Below are 17,774 nucleotides of genomic sequence, written 5' to 3'. Positions count from 1 at the left end.
TCGGAAGATTATGTTGATTGCTTTCTCAGACGCGTTCCATGTGGGATCCAAAAAGTATAGATAGGTTTAGTTAGTTATATTAACGTACCGTTTTAAGCAACACTAGGGCTATTTTGGGACGGACCTCGTAATTTTGAACCGCGGTCAGATGACGTGGACGGCACCTGAGCTGGCACCCCTCCTCCCTCTCCATACCACGCCACACCAGCGGGAGGACGTTTGGCCTTGACGGATTTAACGTGCAACAGACCCCCTTACACGACGGTTCCTCGGTGGAATCGGGTCTCGAACATAAAACCCTACGGCTTATGAGCCGAGACCTTACCACCAGGCCACCGCGGCCCTTTAGTGTAGATAAATATAGTTCGTCAACGGATTCTGAAATGACTACATTTCGACGACTCCATCTCATTAAGGGGTGAGACACAGAACGATTAGTGCATTTCCGGTATTCCCTTTGACCTTGGATTTCGCCTATTAGATACTAGTAAATGTAAACATCTCCTTCTTTCATCTTTCCTTTCACCCCTATTTTGAAGAATTAAACCCATCCTAACGCATGCGCAAAAAAATGGAGGGTTTTATAATCCGTTGCTGAATTATACTGGCTTCCATTAACCACATGTGGATATTGGCGAACTGAATGTGTACATGGAATTTCTAAGAAAATTGCAGGTTTTGTTATCTGTGATTACAACCTTCACATAATATCAATATTTCAATGTGATCTTTGAAGAAACTCTGACCAGATACACGTCCAATGGACATTCAGCGGCGAAATTTCTGAGTTTTCAAATCCATGATCTGTCACCACTCATTGGGAGGAACGTATGTTGAGAACTGTAAATAGTATGTAATTTTATGTCAATAGATATTTACTTTAGACTCCTAAATATCTATTGTAGCTGAGTAGCAAAATTATTTTATTGTTATCTGTGGACAGTGGCATAGTATCGTTACGAAATTAATACTTTTATTTATGCTATGATTTCCATATCAAATACTTTTGTAGCACTTTAAATTTGCAAAATTTTTGCTGAGTATTCAAATAATGGTGTAGCCATAGGCAATCAAAAGGGGAGGGGGGGTATAAATGTTCGCGACGCCAGCTAAAAAGGTACCATGGATACCCTTTTAAGCTGGTGTCATGGTAAGTAAGTTCTTAAGAGCAATATAAGTTGGCGAAAAATTAAGGCCAAGCCTCAGTCGCCATCTACCTTCTCTATGCCACTGTACACAGAAAACGATAAAACCATTTTGCAACTCATCTATAGCAAATAAGAATCTGGAGTAAATATTTATTTACATAGCATACAGGGGTATTATTCAAAGTACTAAGCTTAGAGTTCATTATATTCCGGGTTTTATAAAACATAGAAAATTTTGCGGCTGAATGGTCGCTGTACATACCTTAAAACGTATCAACGTGAAATCTAGATATCCTATTTACAATTATAATCCCAGTTAGCAAAGTCTTCATTTTTTCATTATTTTCACTCAGCACCAATGTATCACCTACCTTTTATGATTGCTTGGCTGCCAATGGCCACTTGTACATTTGAATCGCATCTGGAACATATCTAAGAAAGCAAACGACTTATATTTCCCACTTATGGATTTCCGTTAAATGAATATGTTATAAATTTCTCTACCTGTATGATAAATAGTGGTGATGGTCCTAATACTTTGTCCCTATAAATCTGACTAAATTTAACAGCCAAGAATTCACGAACTTGGAAACTGTGGAACCAATTGCTATTCAAAGTGACCTGGGAGAACCTAAATGTAACTTGAGCTAAAAGCCTTACATAGTTCCGTAATATTGACTGTCTTTTGGTTGTTAAAATAAAACTGATTAACATATGTAATTGGTATGAAGGAAAATTGAAAAGTACTTAAGTAGTCTGTCAACTTTTAGCGAACAATCCATGATTAAAGCGTAGGTAGCTCTACTTTTTCGTATACGTAGTATAGAAGAAATTACAGTAATTGTCAAAGAATTCGAACTCCAGAATTTCAAAGAATTTCCACGTCGTAGACTTACCTCACTGTAACAAAGATAATTCAAAAACGCTTTGGGAAAAACGGTTGAAATTTGGTATTCGATCTTTACGCCAAATTTGTAGATTTCTATCAAATTTTCAGCAAAATCCGCTAACAGGAAGTCTGTCTGTCGGGCTACTCGAATATAAGATAACAAAATAATTCCAAAACGAAGAGAGCTAGATGTATAAAATTCGGCACTCATATTTAACATGTATAGTGTAGATACCAGTTAAAGTTTGAATCAAATCCAACTACGGGTTAATAGTCAGTAGTTGGTCTGTATGCTCAGAAACATGTAACCGCAAAACATTCAAAAACGTAATGACTTGTTGTTGTTGTTTATAATGGCACTTGCCATGGACAAGCTCGCTGACGATATCAGCGATTTTAAGCCAAGGGAGAGTCTCTTGTTTTAGTAGCACCAACTAGGCCAAGAGTACGTCTTAGCTATTCACGCATCACATTTGATTGCACAACCCCTTTTTACAGGGGGGGGGGCACATTTACACATCTCACAGATAGGACAGATGAAGAACAACCATGCCCAAACCGGGACTCGACGCCCAGGTCATGGGGAAGACGCGCTACCCCTATGCCAGGACGTCGGCACGTAATGACTTAAATATAGCAAATTTAGTATGTGATTTTATGACTTAAATTCTTTCTCAGTGTTAAATTTTGGTTTCATTTGGTTGGGGAAAGAAAACGCCTCTAAAACAAAAATTCGAATTTTGGATACTATTAACCACATTCCAGAAAGTAATTGTCAAAACAATTCACCAAAGGTGACACGATAGATTCAGTAGAAGTACTGAATTCACGCCAAAAGTTAATATTTCGTAACTATTGTACGCCAATGCCATGCAAGGTTTTCTCTGACGTGACAAGTTTTTAAGAGAGTATACGACAAAGTTTTGGGAAATCACTCCCGTTGGTAAATAATTTTAGTGGAACAACCAAAATATACACGTTTCTTCCTTAGATTCTTGTTATTCAACCATGATGCCTTAATCCTCTATTAAACAAGTGGACAACCATGGTTAATATAATCAACTTGCCTTATTACAAACCGCGTGAAATGGCTGAAAAATTTGTAACATTGGAAGTTCGTAAATGGAAATATCGTTACCATTAAAACTAGTTTCAGGTTACTAGGAATTTGTTCATACAGTGCGCATTTACTTTTATGAGTATTTCATGAGTCACTGTCGAGGTTGCTTTATATTGCTTAATTCTTTCTTTCATAATAATAATAATAATAATAATTCGAGTACTATGAACTCAATATCCCGGGACTATTTGTAAACAACTGCTAGTTTTGAAATGCCCATTGTTTCGCATTTAGTATTCATTTCACGCGTTTCATTGCATCGAAAGGATGTAAACGTAGAATCAAAGAACATCCGATCATTTGTAGCAAACGGCATCATTCGACTACGTAGCAATTAATGGAATTGCAAAAAGAGAAAGTCTTTTCTGCTTCCCGTATTCTTTTTTCCACCTCGGCAACACTTCCCGTGTTTTTCACCGTTTTCGTTACGTCAACTAGAGGAGTGCCAAAAAAACTCTTTTTTTTCTTTATTTATATTCATTGTGGTTGATTTTTTTTTGCTCTGTGTACGTGATCTGATGCACCCGTTTTTCTTCGGGATATTACCTTCCTCGCATACCTTAAAATAGGAGCCACAAACCTTCGTTTTTACAGCCTGCGTTGCCACCAAATGAAAGAATTTCGGGTGAGTGATTTTTACATTTAAATTGTGCGACATCAAAATGTTATCATTCGGTGTAAATTATTTGTTCAATTTGAGCTTACTGTTTTTACTTTTGCTATGCCGGCATCCTGGCCTAGGGGTGGCGCGTCCCCCCCGTGATTTGGGTGTCTCGGATTCGAGTCCTGGTTCGGGCATGGTTGTTTACCCTGTGTTCTATCAGTGAGGTGTATGAAAGAGCCTCCTGTAAAATGAGGTTGTGCAAGCGAGCGTGTAAGTGTCATCTTCATGTGAGCTAGAAATCAGAATTCTGCCTTCTGGTGCTCAGGGGTCTTTACCCTCAGAAGCAACTGCACCCCTTTCTCCTGTCTTGGTTTGAATTGGTGTTCAATCCAAGGGGGGATAAGCAACAAGAACAACTTTTTCTATATGCTTCGTCCTGTTAATTTACATGCTTGGTATTCCTTTGTTAATAAAATCACGTTTGTGGAATGATGTACACGTCTCTTGTGGCTTTTTTGTCTGTAATTTAAACAATTAAAAGACATTGGGCTGGATGAATATCATTTGATACTAACCACTTTTGACGACTAGCTGCTCTCCCACCTTATTAATAGCAGAATCTTTTATCTTAATCAAGTATATACTAGCCATGGTATATTTTCTGTGCTTTAAGTTCTTTGACCAAAGTTCGACTTGTTAATGTTGCACCGAAGAAGGATCTATAAATCACGTGATCAAAGCCTGTGCACTATAGCGTGAACACAGACTCAGATGGCCAAGAAATTGGATGTCTTTTGACGTCGAAGAACTCATAAAAATTCCAGTCATTAAATCTTCTATTAGGGACATTATGTCAATGCTTTTGTCTTTAGCTCTCTCTAATGTAAAAAGTTTACGCCCATTTAATGTATTTTAATTAAATAATTAATTAAATTGTATTAATTAATTTTTTACATAAAAAATGTAATATGTAATTTTTTTTTCTATCCTTTTTCTGTGCCAATATGCTTTTTCTCTAGAAGGTTCTTAATTGTTTGCAACAGTCCAATGTCATCAAGTGTAATTTGTCCCTTCGTGCTAGCGGGGTTGCTCTTCGGCGGCCCCATCTAGTTTCCCGCATGGCTTCTGGCTCGGTCTGGGTATCACACATAGGGATTGCAATACCGGACCAAAATTTCAATACCGGTATTCGGAATTTTTTAAATCTTAATACCGGGATACCGGTTTTAATACCGGTATTAGAGATTTTAGAAAAAGAAAGAAAACACAGGTGTTTTTTTGTTTTATTTGAAAGTTTTGTTAGAGAGTGTAAATATCACAAACAATAATTTGTAACTTATAAATTATAACAGTATATAAACACAAAAAAGTAAAGGAACATCTTATTTATTTAAATCACAAAAAAAAGTGTAAATATCACTATTCAGTCTCTGGTACTATTACAAATTTTTGAAATGTGATCTTAAAAATACATAGTGCATCAATTGTACTGTCATTAAGCCTGAAAAGTAATTTTGTGTAAAATTTACCAGCTGTCGAAAACGCTCTTTCGGCATCTACGCTAGCTGGTGGTACTGTTAGCAATGCGCGATATATTTTTTTCAAGTATTTACCTCTATATTCCTCATCGTCAAATAAATCGATTTCTAGTCGGATGGTTTTGGATATAGCTGATTTCTGTATTGTATTTTGGTTCGTTGAATTTTTTTTTTTTTTATTTATCGCTAATTCTAATTTTTGTTCAAGAGACAATTCCTTTTCACTATCGACAGTAGTGACATTATAATCATCCATAATTGAACCGAATTCTTCTGAATGTCTGAAGCAATTCTTGATGGGTTAATGTTTAATCCTCATTAGCAATATCTTCTTCAACAATTACGTTGTCATTATCTTCATTGTCAATATCACTTACACTCTTACTCTCTTCAAAGTTGGAATCCGAAGTTTCTATATCCACAGTATTTGGATTCTTCTTTATTTTTTTGGTATAATACATCTATTACTCCTAATTGAATTCCATGAGCATAGCACAATTGCTGATTTGCACCAATCAACTTGCCAACTTTTTTCATAACTGTTGCTCCATCAGTCGTTATGGATAGAATATTTTCTTTCAGGGATAATCCATGTTTCGCTAATTTAGATTTAAACAATTAATTAAGCCATTAATTAGCTAATTAATTTTGCCCGTTAGGGAGACATAAAAACAAAAATGTATACTATTTTGCTATGTTCGCGATTCCTGAACATATAGTGGACCATTTTAAAAATTTCTAGTAATACCGAAAAACCGGTATTTAAACTTGTGAATACCGGTATTACAAAATTGTACAAATGGCTCAAAATACCGGTATCCCGGTATACCGGTATTGCAATCCCTAATCACACAGTATATTATAGCAGAAATCAAACTAACTATAATGAATTACATTTTTCATCATTTCAACTGAAAGTACATTTTAAAATTATTATAGCTCACTAAATATACAGCATTCTGATTGGTAAGTTGTGCATGATGAAATCAATTGATGAAGTCGCTCTAGCTGTTGTGCAGGTGATTCTGACATAGTTTTATTTTGTGATATCTCTTGAAAATGAAGATCAGAGGGAGGAAGATGACGTATTTAGATGTGTTATGAGCTTTTCAAATGATAATTAAAAGAACAGGTGCTGCACTTCGCATGGAGGACTCTTTCGAAGTTTGTTTACGACAAACACAGAACAATACGTTTGTTTACGAATACATAATAAAGTAGTGCTTTTGTTTTTTCTCAAAAAATGATGATAATAGACGATAGGTAATAATTGATGAGATATCTAGATGCTGTAAGTAATAAGAAAGAATACCCTCTAATACAGGTATTAACCCAGAAAACGTCTTGCATGGCTTTCTCGTTCAATAGTTACGAAATATCAATCTTTGGTTTGAATTTAGCATTTTTATTGAATCTATTGCATGATCCTTTGGCGATTAATCCCTGGCATACGATTAATAGGATCCGAAAATCGAATTTGCGTTTTAAACACTTTTTTCTCAAAAGATTGAAATGAAAGTTTGACACAAAATTGTATTTGCAATCTTAAAATCTCATACTTGATGTATTTAAGTCGATGCGTTTTTCAATTATTGCATTTTCATGTATAAACCGAAAAACAGTCAAACAGTTCTCTGTTCCGGCTCAAAATTTGATAAGCATTGTATAGATTTTAAATCTGTGTATTGAATATTATATAGTTAGCTCTTTTCATTTTGTAAATCGTGTTAACTTATATTCGAACAGGCGGACAAACAGACTTCGTCTAAATGGATCTTGCTGAAAATTTGACAGAAATCTATAAATTTAGTATAAATGTCATATAACAAATATTTTTCTTCTAGCTAAAAATGTTTTTGAGTTATCTTTGTCATAGACTGACAGAAGGACATTTTCCAAAAAATGTCAAAATCATAGAAGTCTAAAAAGTGGAAATTCGTCAAATTTTCGTGTTCGAATTTTTTGACGATTAAAATACTTTCTCGATAATACGTATACGAGAAAGCAATAATATTTAGACGATCATGATTAATAGCAAATTTCAAGTGGTATAAGTATATCTGGAGATATTAAATCCACAAACATAAATTTAAATAATGCGCATAAAAAAGAAATTCTCAGGGTGGGAAAAAAAATCACCCTTTTTGCCATATGCTTCTAAATTTCATCACTTCCTTTTGTGTTTATGTGTCATTTTTTTCCCCCATATGCTGAAACACACGCCATCGTGGTTTTAGCATTTTCCTGCTACATTGCTCAGAACTGAGACGCCGGCTTTATGAAAAAGAGAAAATAATAATAATAACGGTGCTTTGTACAATAGGGTGTAAGACATCGTTTTTGATAAACAGCTGTTTCCCTCCTCAGAACAAAGGAAGTCCTGCGATCTATGGACAGTTTCAGGAAATAAACATCGGATATTGGCTTCTGAACCAGTGGGGCAGTAACCTTGAGTTCCAGAGTCGGTGTTTTTTTTTTGGGTTTGCAATGAATGAAGATTATGGGGCATATGTGTCACATTCCTATAATTTAATTCACTTAGGTTGGGAGGTATTAAACAAAGCTACTGATTATCTTGAAAAATCTGTTTAGTCTTATGTGTGTGAAATGATGCATTCGATTTTCAACAAACTTCTCGATGAACCTGACGACTTCTCATGGTGCCATCTGTTGGTAAAGAAAGTTTTTAATCGATTACAAAATTTGTACCGAATAGATAAACAAACACACAAACAAGAAAGTGATTTAATATTGTAATGCCATACAGTTCTGAAATATCTTTAAAGTTTCAAGTCTCTAGTTCATCGGGAAGTTAATTTAAAATCGATTGTAGCATTTGTACCGAACAGAGAGAAAAGAATGTAAATAAATGAAAACGTCTTAAAATCTATCTTCCTTAGCTTTCAACATTGAAAAAGAAATCAAGCAATTAAATATTTGATGACACAATGAAAATAGTTTGAATTTCATTGCAACAATAAATTCTATTTTTGAAAATTGTGCAAAATGCTTATTTAAAAAAAATTGTCAAAATTCAGAAAAATGGGCATTATTAAGATAGGATATGATTAATTAAGATATGATAAAATTTAAAAAAGAATTGTTCCAAGATATTGGCTCCCAAAATATATATTTATGCTATTTTGTAATTTAATGTCAAACGATTTATTCTGTGAAGCACTAACACAAATATACATTCACTGTTATCCTTTGCAGAAATAATGATTAACATTTATATAAATAACTGATTCTGGGCAACTGATACATTTATCATATTACTTTTTCGTTTCAGGAAATCCCATCAAGCGACTCGTTCGCGAACCCCGTCAAGAAAGGCCACCTGTTGAAACTGACGGGCCGTGGATGGTTGTACTCGGGGTCCTGGAAAAAGCGGTACTGTATCCTAGAAGGGTCTAAGTTTTACTTCTATGAAAATGAAGTAAGTGACTTACATTAATGTTACTTTCATAGCACAGTTTCTTATATTTTTTTGTAATCCACAATCTTTGTCTCATAATAGCTCTTTTGGAATAAAATGTTCGGGGAGATGCCAGAATTCGTAGAAATTTCTATTACATCAAAATACTAATTAAACATACACATTTCGTTAAAAAAAATCTATTCATTCCGTCCCACACTATTAGCTTTTACTCTTTTGCAAATATTTTACATTCAGGTTGTATATGTTCTTTTATATGGATTAGATGATGAAACGCTAATGTCTATACAGTACAACTTGCCATCAGTATATTTAAATTGGATATTGTGCTTCGGTGGTAATGGGTCATATTATCTGGGTGTGCATTGTTATAATTCCACATTACCCTTAAAAGTTTCTAAAAAAATAAATAAAAAGAAAAGAAAAATGTAAAATTAAAAAAAATTATATGAGTAAAAAGCTCATTGCTTTCCGCGTTTTAAATTATAAGTTGCTACTTTTGAATCAGATCGTTTACATCCCATTTTTACTATGGATTGCTGAAAAGAAATATTCTTAGTAAAATATTTCAATTAAATTTCTCGAATGGATGCTTTAAAATGATATTCTTTTTGTATATAATAACTATCGGTTTCCTGATTTATTTTTCTGTATCTAAGTAACAAAAGTTTTCTGGATTGTTATGGTGTTGAGATTATAAAACGGACAGTGATCTTTGAATCCATTACCCCATGTTTCAAATTTTTTAAAATATGTGTATATTTTCTTTTATGTCCATGCTTTTTTAAAACTGTTGTTGTAGCTTCTTCAAGAAATTTATTGTAGCCCCTTGTTACTGAAATTTCTCTCTGCCACAGTTTAAATCTAACACAGTTTGCAAGTACTTAACTTTATCTCGGCCCATATCCAATGAAATTTATCACATGGTGATTTTTGCTCGCATCGATATTTATCAAAAAGTTCCAGATTTGATGTGTTTATTAATAAGAAGGATTGAAGAAAATAATGAACTAAATCCAGAAATTCTTATAGCTAAAATTCATTGTTGGATATAGCTGGCGATTTGAAATTCGTAGCCATAAAACTTAAAATTTTGCAAAAAAAGGGGGAAGGGCGATGTTTTCTCTGAACCTTTCCTGCATATTCTTTAATGAACTAGTCATGCCAGAGAACGCCTTGGATGGCATTGGCGTACAATAATTACGAAATATTAATTTTTGCCGTGTATTTAGCAATTTCACTGATTTAATCGTGTCATCCTTGGCGAATTTTTTGGCGATTAAATACTGTCATGCCGTTAATAATATCTGAAAATCGAATTTGTGCATTAGAGACATTTATCTCGAACGGTTGAAACAAAGATCTGACACAAAACTGTACTGATTTAATCGTGTCATCCTTGGCGAATTTTTTGGCGATTAAATACTGTCATGCCGTTAATAATATCCGAAAATCGAATTTGTGCATTAAACACATTTTTCTCCACCGGTTGAAACAAAGATCTGACACAAAACTGTATTCGTAATCACAAAATCCCATTCCAAATTTGATGCATTTAAGTCATTGTGTTTTTGAATTATTGAATTTACATGTTTCTAAAATTACAGACCAACAAGCAATCAACCCGCTATTGAGTTGGTTCAAAATTTCGCAGGTATCTAAACTATAGATGTTAAATCTATGTACCAAATCTTATCCACCTGGCTCTCTTGGTTTTGTAGTTTGTGTGTTAACTTATATTAGAACAATCGAACAGATGGACTTCCACTGAACAAATTTTACTTAAAATGTGATAGAATAGATAGATAGAATAGAATAGAATCTCCAAATTTGATGTAAAATTAGTATATCAAATTTCATTCGTCGACCTCAAAGCGTTTTTAGGTTATCTTTGTCACAGACCGACAGATAGACAAACGGACGTTTTCTAAAAATGTGTTTTTTGTACTCAGACCTACTTGAGCACTTTGTATCTCAAGTTGGAATTTTTTGACGATAATTATACTTTTTCTATACTACGCATACGAGAATTTTTCCTGCTGCATTACTTAGTTTATATGTAAATTAATATTTATCGTCTATTTTTTGAGTTAGTAACCACATTATCAACTTTTATATATTATCTTAAGTTTTATTTGTTCAAGAATATAAAACTCACTCTTATAAAGTCATCATATAAAGTAAAACTCTCTCATACAAAGTTCATTCTTTTCGTCTTTAAGGTCCAAATAACATTTTGACTTTATCCTAATGTCTAGAAAATATTATTCAGAAGAGGATTTTAGAATTGATCAATCGTATATTTTTACCGAAAATTTGATAAAAAAATCTTTGGAAATTTAAATTCTAAATTCTTTGAGAGAAAAAAAGAGTAAAAAGGTCAATAGCTTTTATTTATAAATATTTGTTGATTAACTGTTAAAAACCGACAAAAAACACATAACATTATTTAGCGTTACTGAGAAACGACACTGAAGAAGAAATTTTGAGAAACATCTGTAACAATAAATGGCTGGTAATAATTGCAATATTTTTGCCATATTAAACTTAAATGAGCGATTTCTTTCGATATTCTTTGAATTCATTCGCCCATGAAATCCTTTTTTCCTGAAAACAGCGAGTTCTGAGATCTTTGTTGTTCAAATAGATGTAACCAGTTGACCGTGTCTGTCAAAACAAATAAATCTGACGTTTTGATGGGGAAAATGTTAGGGAAAAAACAAGTACATCTGCGTCATTTGCAAACATATTTTGTATTCTGTGCGTTGACTTTAAGAACAGTTAGCTGGCTGAAAATAATATGAAATATCTTCTTAGAACAATTTGGAAGTTGAGAAGATTATTTTCTAAAAGTTCAAAACTTTTTTAATTTAAATTTGGATTTAGTTTTACCGTACAGAATTAAATTATGTATTAAAATAGTTTTTGGAGTTACCAGTAAAATCTGGAAAAACAACAGTGCCTGTGGTATGATTGCTTTTTGATTTTTAAAAATTTCAAATAATATATATTTTAATAATGTTCGAAATCTTAATCATCTGAAATTGCTAATAACTTAAGTTAGTTGTCAGGGAAGTGCAATTTGAAAATTTGGTTTAGAAAAGAAACTGGAAGCTAGTTTAACATGTATAAATTGAATAAAAAAATTCTGCATAGTCATGGAAGATCAGAAACAAACGTGATGATGATGAAATAACAGCCAAAAGTTGCATTTTAAATTCGTTTTTTTTTTTTTTGTTTGTTTGTTTGTTCTGTAGTTTGCCTTGAATTTGTAGTTGTATAACTTTTGAAGTTTTAATGAGATCAATTAAAGGTGTTTTTTTTTGTAAAAAATTTGAAATCTTGTATTTCTGTACTGAATAATTTTAATTAACCTTGAAACATTTTAACATCTTTTTTAATATCAAATCTCCACGTCAGTATCTTGGTAGAATAGGGAAGGAAAAAAAATTTTAGGTTTACCTGCATAACAATCTCCTCTACATAGAAGGGCGCATTATCCTACCCCCTACAAGTCCTACCCCCTCTCCGATTGCAAAATATAGCACATATTATTTATATATTCGTCGTTTTTAGGGAAGACAATCTAGAATGTATTTTGAACCCTTTTTTCTCGTATATATAATATAAAGAACTTAGATAGTTTGGTTAGTTATATTAACGTCCCGTTTTAAAGTAACACTAGGGCTATTTTGGGACGGACCCCGTAATTTTGAACCGCGGTCAGATGACGAGAACGATACCTGAGCTGGCACCCCCCTCTCCACACCACGCCACACCAGCGGGAGGACGTTTAATGTGCATCAGACCCGCTTACACGGCGGTTCTTCGGTGGAATCGAGTCTCGAACATGAAACTCTCCAGTTCCGAAGCCGAGACCTAACCACCAGACCACCGCGGCCCATAATATAAAGAAATCGTAGCAATCGTCAAAGAATTAGAACTCAAGATTTTGGCGAATCTCAACGTTTTAGACCCCCCCCCCCTCCCTGAGTTTCAAAAAAATACATTTTTGGAAAATGTTCGTCTGTCTGTAACAAAGATAACTTAAAAACGCTTTGATGGTTGAAATTCGGTAGATCGTCTTAACGCTAAATTTGTAGATTTCAGTCAAATTTTGAATAAAATCTGTACGGATGAAGCCCCAAGTATCAAAATTTGAGCCAAAATTAACAACGGGTTTACTGTGAGTCGGACTGTTTTTTCAGAAACATGTAAACACTGTAATTCAAAAACGCATTGACTTAAATATATCAAATTTGATACAGGATTTTGTGATTACAAGGTAGTTTTGAATCAATTCATTATTTCAATTGATTGAGAAAAACGTGTCTAAAACACAAAATCGATTTTAACTGCATGAAAGAGATTAATCGCCAAAAAATTCGCCAAGGAAGTTACGGCAGATTCAGGAAAAATGCCCAAAAATTAATATCTCGTATCTGTTGTACGCCATTGTCATGCAAGGCGTTCTCTGGTATGACATCTTTGTTACAGAGTATGCGAGAAAGTTTTGGGGAAACTACTCACGCTGGTTCTATTCACTTATTGGATCCAAAATTTGGCACAGGATTTGTAGTAAAACCTTATTCGAAATTTCATTCAAAAAATTGTTACACTTTTGATTTATTGGAATATACAAACTAATGGACAGGATCGTGTTATACATTAATGGACAGAGATAGGCATATGCTTTGGCGAATTTTATCTAATGTTTGAATGTAATTTTACAAATTTCGTGTCAATAACACTTATGAAATTTCAATTGTCTGGCTTATTGTACTCCTAAATTTTATTCATAGTTAGAAAGACATATATAATTCCAAATGTAAACCAAGAAGTGTAAACCAGGAAACCTCATCACAAGAAATCAAATAATAATATTTTAATAAGATATTATTAATTGATATCTATAAGATATCAATTAATAAGATCTACAGATCACATATTCTTTTGACGATTACATTATTTTCTTCTTTTTCTCTTTTCTTCTCGACGAACTTAAAAAATAATTGATGTATCTAAACAGAATTAAGTTTTAAATACTAAGTTATCGAAAGAAATCGATACCAAATAAAAGAAAATAGTTAATTTATTGAGATATGTCCTAAGTTTTATGATTTGTAAAAAAATTATATCGTACAATGTGGACGGAGCAGAAGTTTGTTTTCTACATAAGTACTTCATTGGTATCATTGACTACATATTCACAACCTCATTAATGTCATTGACTACAGAGATTCACTTAACAGAAAAATCATCTTAACTTCTACTGATTTGTAAAATTTCAAATTACATCGTGTAAAGTGGCGCAGCAGAAGTTTGTTTTCTATATACTGACTTCATTGATATCATTGACTACAGATATTAATACTACATATTAATGTCATCCACTACAGATTCACAACCTCATTAATGTCAACCACTACAGTTTTACAAACTCATTAATGTCGTTGACTACAGATTCACAACCTCATTAATGCCATTTACAGATTCACAATCTCATTAATATCATTGACTACAGATATTCACGTAACAGAAAAATCGCCTTAATTTGTACTGACTTGTAAAAATTCAAATCACATCGTATAAAGTGACGCAGCAGAAGTTTGTTTTATATATACTGACTTCATTGATGTCATTGACTACAAATTTACAACCTCATTAATGTCATTGACTACAGAGATTCACTTAACGGAAAAATCGCCTTAACTTGTACTGATTTGTAAAAATTCAAATTACCTCGTGTAAAGTGACGCAGCAGAAGTTTGTTTTCTATATACTGACTTCATTGATATCATTGACTATAGATATTAATACTACATATTAATGTCATCCACTACAGATTCACAACTTCATTAATGTCATCCACTAGTTTCACAAACTCATTAATACCGTTGACTACAGATTCACAACCTCATTAATGCCATTTACAGATTCACAATCCCATTAATATCATTGACTACAGAGATTCACGTAAAAGAAAAATCATCTTATTCTTGTACTGATTTGTAAAAATTCAAATTACATCGTGTAAAGTGATGCAGCAGAAGTTTGTTTTCTATATACTGACTTCATTGATGTCATTGGCTACAAATTTACAACCTCCTTAATGTCATTCACTACAGATTCACAATCTCATTAATGTCATCCACTACAAATTCACAACCTCATTAATGCCATTTACAGATTCACAACCTCATTAATACCATTTACAGATTCACAACCCCATTAATGCCATTTACAGATTCACAATCCCATTAATATAATTGACTACAGAGATTCACGTAACAGAAAAATCATCTTAACTTCTACTGATTTGTAAAAATTCAAATTACATCGTGTAAAGTGACGCAGGAAAAGTTTGTTTTCTATATACTGACTTCATTGATGTCATTGACTAAAATTTACAACCTCATTAATATCACTGATTACGGATTCACAATCTCATCAATGTCATCCACTAGATTCACAACCTCATTAATGCCATTTACAGATTCATAATCTTATTAATGCCATTGACTACAGAGATTCACATAATGGAAAAATCACCTTAACTTTGCTGTTACTGTTGCTCTCACTCACTGTTTGCCTTGCCAAGCTTACCACGCATTCAACAAGGCCAATCACAGTTACAGTGACTTTCAAAACTGCACCTGCTAACTAATTGAAAAAAAAAAAACACTCGATTGCACGATAAGTAAGTTCATCGTACCCACACACTGAAATGACAATGCAAACTTCATGGAAGCAAGTGAACTATCTCTAAGAGGGAAGACGTCTCAAAAATCCCACCAGTATTGCATGCAGTATGTGTAGGGTGAGGCGACGTCCTAAAAATAGCGGGGGCGTCGGGGATATCTGCAATGGTATGTGGGGTGTCTCGAGTGGCATCTTGTTACCCAGACAGTGGCGTAAGGAAGCGGAGATTTTCAGAGCGATTTTATCTTTTCCGCCCGCGGAAGGACAAGGTCGCTTAAGTGCCGGCAGCACATCTCCATAAATTACTGCCTACTTAATTTTCGTTTGGCTACTGGATGGAAATCGCCCTGGCTGCCTATGGGATTGTTTTGGCTTGATAAGAGAGAGATACATCAGATGAGTGGTTGTTTGTTGGCGCGAATAAAGAAAAAAAAAGTTTTAAAAGCTCATTTTTATTTTTCTTGTTTTAAAATATATGCAAGGAAAGTTGTAATCTAAAAAAAAAAAAAAAAAATTGATATCATAGTTTCGCACCTCCTCGAATCAGGGGCGGTTATCAAAGACGTAAAACTAGCAACTGTTTAGGGGCTTTGATTCTTTTTTCTTTGCTATATTTTTTTGATAATTTTCGCCTTTATTTTTGATTTATAAGATTAAGCAACCGAATTTATTCAAATTAAAATCACATATCGTTTATTTAATCAGGATTTTTTTCTTGTTTTCAAACTCATTTGCTGATTAATGCGGACAAGTTTTTATTTTTAAAGTTGGCTGACCAAATCACAAATTAGAAGTCAATTCAACGTTTTCTTACTGTCATACAAATAAGGAAAGGAAAAAAATGTAACAATAATAAGGTAAAAAAATTTTGAGTTGTAGAGATTTACAAACAGTTGTTGAAAAACAAATGCTTTTTTGTTTTTTTAAAAATTTATATTGTAAAAATACTTACATATTTTTAAATTAAAATCGTTGTAAAAATTAATAAAATCAATTAATTGTCTGACTGATTCACAAATTAACAACTAATGCAAAAAAAAAAAAAAAACTGTAACAGCAATAGGGTAAAAAATATTCAGTTGTTGAGATTTACTTCTTTCACACGAAGGAAAAATTGTTCTTTTTTTTTTTTTTTTGCCTTCTTGCTTTTAATTATTAATATTTATATTTTAATTTTAGAATTTTTACGAATTGTGCATGCAAATTAACTTTATTGAATGAAACAATTGCTTTATAATTTTAATCTGTAGGAAAATTTATACTTTTAAAAATACTTCTATAGAATTTAAATTAAAATCGGAAGAAAAAAAAAAAGATATCGGAAGGAAAGGGGAACTTTTGAAACTCACATTATTTATGATCGCCTACCAGAACTAATCCAATCTTGTCCCGAGTAGAACACTAGTCCCCCCAAAACTTTCTCGCATACTCTCTAATAAACTTGTGAAGCTAGAGAACATCTTGCACGGCATTGGCTTGCAATAGTTACGAAATATTAACTTTTGGCCTTAGTTTAGAATTTTTACTGAATCTATTGTGTCACCCTTGGCGAGTGTTTTGACAATTAATCCCTGGCATGCCTTTAAGAGTATCTGAAAATCTAAATTGTGCTTTAGACACGTTTTTCTCCACCGAATGGAACAAAGTTTGACACAAAACTGATTTTGTAATGACAAAATCCCATAATTAATTTGATATATTTAAGTCATTGTGTTTTCGTATTATCGTGTTTACATATTTCTGAAAGTACAAACCGACAGACGGTCAACCCTTTGGGGGCTTTAGTTCAAAATTTGAACCGTTGTCTACACTACAAATATTAAATATGTGTACCGAATCTTATTTATCTAGCTCTCTTCACTTTGTTATCATCGTGTTAATTTATATTCGAACAGCCGGACTTTGTCTGAAAGGACTTGACTCAAAATTTGATAGAAATTTGCAAATTTGATGTAAAGATCGTTTACCAAATTTCACCCATCTAGCTAAAATCATTTTTTGAATTATCTTTCCCACAGACTGATAGACAGATAGACATTTTATTTTTTTTGAACTCAGAGAGGTCTAAAACGCAAAGATTCGTCAAAATCTGGGTTTCGATTTTTTTGACAAATACTATACTTTCTCTATAACACGTATATAAGAAAGTAAAGAAAAAAAAAAAGCCAAATTTTAGAAATCTGCCTGTCTGTTTGAAACGGTACTTAACAGATGTGTTACACATTATTTTCCTAAGGATGTATTTATTCCTAAATTCCATATAAAAGACAAAAATAAAATATTTCTCTTCAAAAAATGATACGCAATTTAAGTGAGGAACATGACAAATCTAAA

The 17,774-nt window shown here is 33.1% G+C and overlaps 1 protein-coding gene across 2 annotated transcripts in view; it reads left to right on the top strand.

The window, feature by feature from the left end:
- Positions 1-17,774, top strand: part of LOC129972405 (pleckstrin homology domain-containing family O member 1-A-like) — an 87,281-nt gene that overhangs the window by 15,583 nt on the left and 53,924 nt on the right. The window contains exons 1-2 of one of the 2 annotated variants that reach the window (XM_056086530.1): positions 3,646-3,782; positions 8,592-8,738. In XM_056086530.1, the coding sequence (XP_055942505.1) occupies positions 3,768-3,782; positions 8,592-8,738 (162 nt within the window). In that variant the 5' untranslated portion in view covers positions 3,646-3,767. Of the gene's footprint in view, positions 1-3,645; positions 3,783-8,591; positions 8,739-17,774 lie in introns of those variants that run through there. The other variant, XM_056086528.1, reaches the window with a different exon arrangement.

This window comes from Argiope bruennichi, chromosome 6, assembly GCF_947563725.1.
Source record: "Argiope bruennichi chromosome 6, qqArgBrue1.1, whole genome shotgun sequence".
NCBI lineage: Eukaryota > Metazoa > Arthropoda > Arachnida > Araneae > Araneidae > Argiope > Argiope bruennichi.
Note: the sequence above shows the minus strand (reverse complement) of the source record. Positions and strands in the feature narration are given on the sequence as shown.